This window comes from Chanodichthys erythropterus, chromosome 3, assembly GCF_024489055.1.
Source record: "Chanodichthys erythropterus isolate Z2021 chromosome 3, ASM2448905v1, whole genome shotgun sequence".
Classification (NCBI taxonomy): domain Eukaryota; kingdom Metazoa; phylum Chordata; class Actinopteri; order Cypriniformes; family Xenocyprididae; genus Chanodichthys; species Chanodichthys erythropterus.
In genome coordinates this window covers 144,267-152,428 of record NC_090223.1, presented here as the reverse complement: position 1 = coordinate 152,428, position 8,162 = coordinate 144,267, and the positions used below count along the sequence as shown (strand labels likewise).

At 36.6% G+C, this 8,162-nt stretch overlaps 1 protein-coding gene across 2 annotated transcripts; it reads right to left on the bottom strand.

Moving 5' to 3' along the window:
• Positions 1-1,894: 1,894 nt before the first annotated feature.
• Positions 1,895-7,621, bottom strand: LOC137014725 (GTPase IMAP family member 6-like). Of its 2 annotated transcripts, none has more exons than XM_067379230.1 (3): positions 7,280-7,621; positions 6,200-6,529; positions 1,895-5,526 (listed from the first exon to the last, which is right to left on the bottom strand). In XM_067379230.1, the coding sequence occupies exons 2-3, from the start codon at positions 6,297-6,299 to the stop codon at positions 5,309-5,311; spliced, it is 318 nt and encodes a 105-aa protein (XP_067235331.1). In that variant the 5' UTR covers positions 6,300-6,529; positions 7,280-7,621; the 3' UTR covers positions 1,895-5,308. The 2 variants fall into 2 exon arrangements, with proteins under 2 accessions (XP_067235331.1, XP_067235322.1); XM_067379221.1 differs by having other exon boundaries at positions 6,200-6,495.
• Positions 7,622-8,162: the final 541 nt, after the last annotated feature.

The window sequence follows — 8,162 nt, the reverse complement described above, 5'->3', positions numbered from 1 at the left end:
AACCCATAGTGTACTACAAGTGGTAACTAAATATATTTTTTAAATACAAAGATAGTATATTAAAAGCACATTTTAGTTCATATTTCATGCTGTCTCAAAATAAAACAGTTGAGTACACTCCAAGAGCACAATTGTTTAAAAAAACAAACAAAACACTTTCACTTTCTTACATGTCATGTGACTTACAGGAATGACTTTTACTCATTGTATATGCCAGCTGAGAACTTTCCTTTTCTCTTTTTTGAGAATTTTCATGTCAGAATTTGAGTGCAATGAGTAAGATCTGCATTTGTGGATCAGGGGATATGTGTGCATTCTTTGACTCATTTCTGAGTCATTCCTATTTGATTCATTAGGATTTTGAGCCTTTCATTTTCACTGGTTTAGCATTAGGGGATTTCACACTGGGCTTGTTTGCCATGGTCCAAGCCCAGGCTTGATTGTTCCCGGTGCTCCCCGCAGCGTTGGTCTGGTTTCACACTCAAACTGATTCCATCTAACCCTGGTGCGTTTATCTTAAGTCTCGTTTCGTTTACACTGCACGTGTGTGCGGAGCGTTAAAGCCCCGGGTATACTTCGGCCTTCGGGTACCACACCCTGGCCGCGTGCAGGCCAAATTTCGAGACCGCGCGGACAGTCCGCGTGCAACAGCGCATGCGCAAGCAATATAGAAGTGTCCACTAGATGGCAATACGCACAGTATTGAGCACAGTGTTCAGCCGTCAAAGAAGAGTGTGAAAAGACTGGTTTACAACACGCTTGAAAAAAGAGAAAAACACAGCGAACTTGACCAGCGTTTGTCAAGTCAAGTGATAGAAAGTAACCACATTTGTACAATTCATGTTTGAAAGAGTACAAATGTGATACAGACGTGTTCAGGGCGGCAGATTCATGGAGGGGGATAAGTAAAATATGGGAAAGGATGTACTTCTTTTCTTCTCCGATCATGCCCAGTGAATGTCCCGTTGATGACACGACTCAGAGCTGCTCTCCGATGTCTGGTAGAGCATAGAAAAAAACTTCTTCTTCTCTTTTTCTGGTTGTATATAATGATTGTATAACATAACTGTGTAATAAATGTATTGGTTTTTAAATTAATGGGGCTGTTAAATGTGTGTAATAAATTCTTTGGTCATCTCTTGGTGTATCTTCTGACCTATGCAATGATGGCAGCACTATTTTTCGTCTCCGATCCTGCCCAGCGAATGTTGATGATTGATGACACAAGTCTGGTAAAGAGTATAGAAAAACTGTACTGCGTATGTCGAACTTGGTCATCCTCACGCATTCACGCGTCACGCGGATGGTGCACTAACGCGGACGGCCGAAGTATACCCCGGGCATTAAACGTGCGGCAAAATCGTGTTTTTTTTTTTTTATTAATTTGGTGCTATTAAGTACAGCAGAGTAAACGACACCTGTGTTTACTGTATGTGCGCCCCATGAAGATGGTTTTCTGCTGTTTGCAAGCAGCCTGTTTTGAGGAGACAGCAGATTGCCATTCATTTCCCGTTTTAATTGCACTTGCAAAGCACGAATACACTGCAGGCTCGCTCCTGTTCAAATCCAGGGTAAATCATCAACACTGTCAGCTCTTATGTGTTTTACTGAACTAAACATATTGTAATTGGTGAAAACGCATGCGCAGGTTACTTTACTTCCTGAACAAGTGCGCATGTGCTTTCAGTCCGCGTTGCTTTCATATTCATGCGGACCGCGGCGCAGTTCGAGTGCAGCCGAACTCAGACCATCTCCTTCAGGTAGGTCGGGTTCGGTACCGCGGTGCGCTCCCGGGTTCTTTTCATGCGAACTTTAAAGGCTTAATATAATTTAAACGGAGGAGTTATAGAAAAATTCACTCACATAAAAAATTGGATGACATGGGGTGAGTAAATGATCAGGAAATTTTCATTCAGAATACTTAAGTATACTTTTATACACTGAAAAGTGAGCAGGATCACACGAAAATGCGTATCAGTAATACGAGTGTGCAATGTCGTGGAATGTATTCACCAAATGAGTTTTGATACGCTTTATGGCGTATTATACACACGAACCCCACACCCATCTTACCCAAGAGCGTGTCATAAAGTGCGTATCATATGCACGCAATTTAGTCCAAAGTCGTAAATAGTAGGCTACACTCAGAAGTATACTGTTAATAGATTGATATTAGTATACTTACTACCTTGGTGTACTTGCTTTACTCTGTCATTCATTTGGATGAAACACATAATTCTTCTGGCTTCACTTGAGCAACATGATCCTTGATTATTTTGTCTTAACTTAATTTCTTTATCAATCCAGGCTCATTTACTACTTCAAAAGGTTCAGTGGGGTTATATTTTGGCTTTACTTAATTCAGATTATACAAGAACACAATGATTAATGTTGGGTATTATAAAGTGTATTTAACAAAACCAACAATTTGTTGATCTAGACTTCTGTTCAGAAGCACTTTGCTGGTTAAACTGGGACTTGACACAGCAGTACTGTTGCGCTCATGTTGATTTGATTGCTTCTATAGTCGCTTTGGAGAAAAGTGTCTGCTAAATTACTAACTGTAAATGTAGAAGAATCAAGAATGTCATTCACGTTTGAAACAACACAAATGTGAGTAAATGAAAAATGATAAATGACCGAATTATCATTTTGTGTGAACATTTAAGTTCACTGAACAAATGAAATATATGTATAGTGTCTTGTCACAGATGTATTTATCTATCCTGTGTTTTAGTGGTTTCACAAGTACAAATTTAGTGACCTAGTATACAATATATAGCCTATATTTCAATCATGACACCTCTTGGAATGAATGTAAACAGCATTTATTAATGTACATGGAATGTACATAGAGTAGGAATGAATATCCCTGGCTCTGCTGAATTATTTTTATCCCCAGTAGGGATAATAATAATAATAAAAAAAACCTATCACCCCAGGGGGGTATTCCAGAAAGCAGGTTATGTGACATACCTGGGTATGTTTAAGAGTAAGTAAGCGGATAACCTTAACTTTCGGTTCCAAAAACGGAGGTAACTTTTAGGGTATATAAGTAGCCATAGCAACTTGCTCTCTGAACATAACCTGCTCCGGAGCAGGTTATGTTAAAGGGTTAGTTAGTTTAAGAGGAATTCAGATGCATGTTATATTATCAATATGGTTATATTAATGTATCTAAATTTGTTATATAGTTACAGTTATATACACAATGTTATATTATACAATATATAACTGTTTATTCAATTCTAATATATGAATGTATTTTATTGTCATCTCACACATGGATCTGCTTTTTATCCTTTATAACAGGACATTTTCTATGCTATAATTTCTATAATAAAATACATATCATATATGTGATTTCTTATTAAATAATTAGCATCAAACAAACAATATTAAGATTAAAAAATGATTGCACAACCAACCAATAGGTGGTGATGTGCACCAAGTAGGTTATGTAAATCGCCATTAAACAAAAGAAGAAGAATGAAGTAGAATGGCGCGCATTTTCTTAGCGTCTGTTTCCATGGTGAATCATCGATTCGTCGCTCTGTTGAGAATGTCTTGTGTGTTAACCGGGAACATACTCTGGGTTGGCTGAACTTACTCTCGGACGCATTTTTGGAACCAGCATACCTCGAGTAAGCAAGGTTTGGGTTAATCAACCGAGAGTTCAGGGTATATGTGACAGTAAGTTAACCCTGCTTTCTGGAATACCCCTCAGGTGATGCTACTTCACAAACCACCAACAGAGAATATCAAATACCAAAACGATGAAATTAAAACATCAAGGAAACAAACTGCAAGTTTCGAAAAACGTATAAAAATATGTAAAGGGAAACCCATTAAAATGTTTAATTGGCAGTAAAAACAATTAGCCAAGTAAAATTAAAACCAAATGTCCGTTGACAGCTGAATGCTTTTTGATAGTAGTAATGCTCTGGCGCCATCTAGCTGTCAGAAAAACTATAACACACTGCCGTATTGGCTTTCTAAATGCGCAATTTTACGAAATTACAGCGTGTTAAACAATAAAAACAAAATTCTAGGTTGTTTAACCCCAAATTTGAGGTCGAATATAGACAAACCCAGCCACTGGGTTACATGTTTTTAATTCAGTTTCTAACCCAAAGGTTGTGTTTGTCCATTTTGACCCAAATAAACAACCCAGGAGACCTGTTATTGCTGAATTTATTGCTTTGTCAAGAAGACCAAATAAGAAAATGAAAATGTTACAAAAATATGTAGCCTACATACTTCGTTCTTGGCACCTTTTTCTGTTGCAGAAGGATAGTTTAGTTTTGCAGCCATGTCACAACGCATGTTATTATCTGCCGCACTGCATGACGAAAAAGTTATTAAATCAATATAAATCATTATTAAAATATTTTCACATGACTCCGCCAATGTATAGTAGACACCACACATAAGTTTGCATATTATAAAGAAATATTCACATTATGGTAAATTATTGTCATGTTTATTTTATATAGTGTAAGCAAGGGGGCCCCCTGGTGGTTCGGAGCCTTACGCAACTTCCCTAGTTTGTGTATAGGGAGGATCGGCTCTGACTTTACATGTTTTGTTACAGTCATTGGTTTAAAATGCTGAAGTAGCCTAGGCTACATGGAGTGAGAAAAATACATTAGCTTTCTAAAAAAAAACACCACATTATTTCAAACAATGATGTCAATCAAGACGAAGTTTTCAGAAAAGGCACATAATGTTTCTGTAGCTTCATTAATGATTTTTCTCACTGAATCACACTTTCCCTTCGGCTCCAATGACATATTCATCCTCCGGGATTTGCTGCTAATCCATGTTTCAAAAGAAAACTACAGCAACAACGCATAATAATCATAGTTTTCACATGGAGTAATAAAGAAAGCGCTTAACCATTGAGTGCGTTTCTCTCATATCCTGTGTTGATCTGCTCATCATCAATAAGCTGAATATGATCTTTTAACATCACAGTTTGAATACATTAAGGCAGTTGAAGTGTTACTGCATGTTAACGTATAAAACGCTGCTGTTAGTGATTGAAATACTGCAGCAGGAGCTGATCACGAGCTCTCATATTTGAGTGTAGCTGCTCTAAATATTAATAACAGATGGTTAATACACAGGCCTGTGCTGCAGTTCTGCAGATGTTATGTCCTCCAGGTCTCTACATTAGTCACAGGACTGAAAACTATAAGAATAGAAGCAACAATCACCTTTAATACTGTGTGTTTAAGCTTATGTGATAAATTCGGCCCTGTCTAAAGTGATCAGTTTGTGCTGCTGTTGGTACTGATTCACTTTCTCATCCAAATTCACTCAAATGTGTTTCAGGCGTGTCGATCACTGATATTTCTCTTCCGATCCTGACCGTAGGTTTCGTCTGAGAGACTGTAGATTCAAAGACATTTCTGCTGATGATGGTGTTTCCAGAGGCACTTTCCTCACATCCGGTTTTTCCCAGATGGATCTGGTGTTTCCCCTTAGGAATCACATCAATCTCATCCGGATCTTCTCCTGACACTACAAAGATCACATCACTCATCAATATCACATCACATTACATCACATGAAGTTTAATTAAATATCAGAATGTCTGAATACTCGATTCTGATTGGCTGTTCAAACCGTGTTCAAAAACCTTAAGTCGAGGTAATCAGAGTGATGCTAGTTTCACTTCAACTTAAAGATGCTATGATATGTAATAACCTCAAAGCTTCTGCTGAGAAAAAAAGATAAGCTAAAAAAATATTTAAACTCAAATGAATATTTATACTTATGTGACAATTAGTCATGTAAATATGATCCAAACAGTTATTATTACAAAATAAACCTTGTCTTAAAGTTGGGGTAATAAATATTTACATAAAACTATTCTTTTAATAATATCAGTGTTATAATATAATAGTATTATTGAAATAATTGACAATCAGTGTTGGGTAAGTTACTCTAAAAAACTCTGAGCTACTACGTTAATTATTAGCTATATTACATCTTCACCAGTGTAATTACTGTACTTATTACTTTTTCTAAAAAGTATTGCACCAATACAAAGTACCAATACAAGGATAGACATGAAACTGATCTTTCAATTCTTTCAAATAAATATAAAATTATTTGTGAACTGACTGAAGTATGTAAAGGGAGAAGGTTACATTACAGCAATTACACTGTAGTCACACCCAACACTGCTTACAATTGATAAGCTTGTCCATGCTGCCACTTCGTTTGACACATGTCCCGCTGTTCTCCGTCCTCGTTCCTTTAATCTTCTGCAGTAGTTCTTTCATCTCCATCTTCTCTTTATTCAGATCTGGATCCAGGAGATCTGGACAATCAATCACAAACACCTGCTTCTCTTCGATCTGTCTGTCTTCAGCTTCATGCCTCTTTTTCTGTTTAAATCTCTTTTCTCCAGACGAGTTTTTTCAGAACCATTTCTGGCCATTAGAAGAATCTGCATCACTAGATCATCTGGACTGGAGCTGATTGCTGAAAGAGACAAAAAACATGAAGAATCATAGACCTGTAAAAAAATATGGAAAATAAGTCATTTTTCTGCTTGGTGTGAAGGTGAAGCTGCAGGCGCGTGTTCTGCATTTGCAAAAGAAAAATCTTAATGCTGGTTTGCATTGTTTGAAGACTTCATGTTGTCCAGACAGAACACTGAAGTCTCACTTAAGTTATAATCCACATTTTTCTCTTTACTGAATGTGCATAAATATGTGGTTCTGTAAATGCAAAATAGAATATGGATATAGATATATAGAAAACACCACACAGCATGTGTAGCTTATTTGACAAATTACTTAACAATAGATAAATAAATATAACTCTTTTTCTTACAGTACTTATATAAGTTCGAATGGATTTCCAATAACAAAACATAAAAGAACTGAAACTGCAGGAACTGCCCACGTGGGCGTGGCTGCTGCGCATGGTCTGATAAAAACAACATTCAGATAAAAACAACTTTAGAGCGCATGCGCCGCCCGCTCTCAGCCAATCTGACAGGAAAACAACTTTTAAAAGGCAGTGAGTGTGCAGAGAATTACATTCCAAAAAAAGTAGTGTGCAAAAAACATCACAGTAGTGTGCAAAAAAAAAAAAACATCTGTATGCAAAGAACTAGTGTGCAAAAAAAAGCATCTGTATGCAAAGAACTAGTGTGCAAAAAAAAAAAAAAAAAACATGCAAAAAACGTTAGTGTGCAAAACCATTGCAGTAGCTACTGTTGCAAAAACGTACAAGTGAAACACATTTCATAATTTCATACCTTAAACGGATCCTTGTCCTAACTAAATCCGAAGCAAAATAGAACTGAAGGAATCTCTGCAAAACTTGCAGGGAAGGAGCGTGTTGACAGCTAAAGCACGACAGAAATACAGTCTGTTCCCTACTGAGAAAACAGGGAGGAGCCTGGAATACAAACATCCACCAGAGGGAGGAGTAATGTTATATAAGATTTCTGCTCTTCAGTTCTTCAAAAACTAATATAGTGACAGAAGTAGGCTACATGTAATTCTGCAACTTATTTGAAAGTAAAAGTTGAGCAAAATACTTAACTAGAGTTAAATAGTAACTCAAGTTCTGTTTTTATATGGGGTCAAAATCTGACAGAACTGAAAGTGATAATATTCGACATGCCTCTGATGCCAGGGTTTTGTTAACATTCTCAGCTTAGAGATAGTTGACAATGTTAACAAAACTCTGGTGGTATGTCGAATATTATCACTTTCAGTTCTGTCAGATTTTGACCACGCAAAAAAAAAAAAAAAAAAAAAAAAAAAACAGAGATTTTTGAGTTTTACTCTATTTATTTATTTATTTATTTTTTGCCAATTTAAAATACAAGGGAAATTCAATTGGATAAACACAGTAAATTAAGTTTAGTTTACTAAAAAATTATTTTGCAACATCTGACTACAAACAAGTGCATTGTTTCCAAAATGTGTTAAGAGATTTTCGGTTTGTGAAGGCGGAGCATACATGAATATTAATGAGTTTCGCAGACATGCGCGATTGCACGTGCAACTGAGAATTTTAGTTCACATTGTATCTCAAGACAATAGTGGATTATTCTATAAAGGTAACTATATTCTCAGCGTCGCGGCTGAACACTACAGTTGTTTACATAATGTTTTCATTAGTTTGCACGA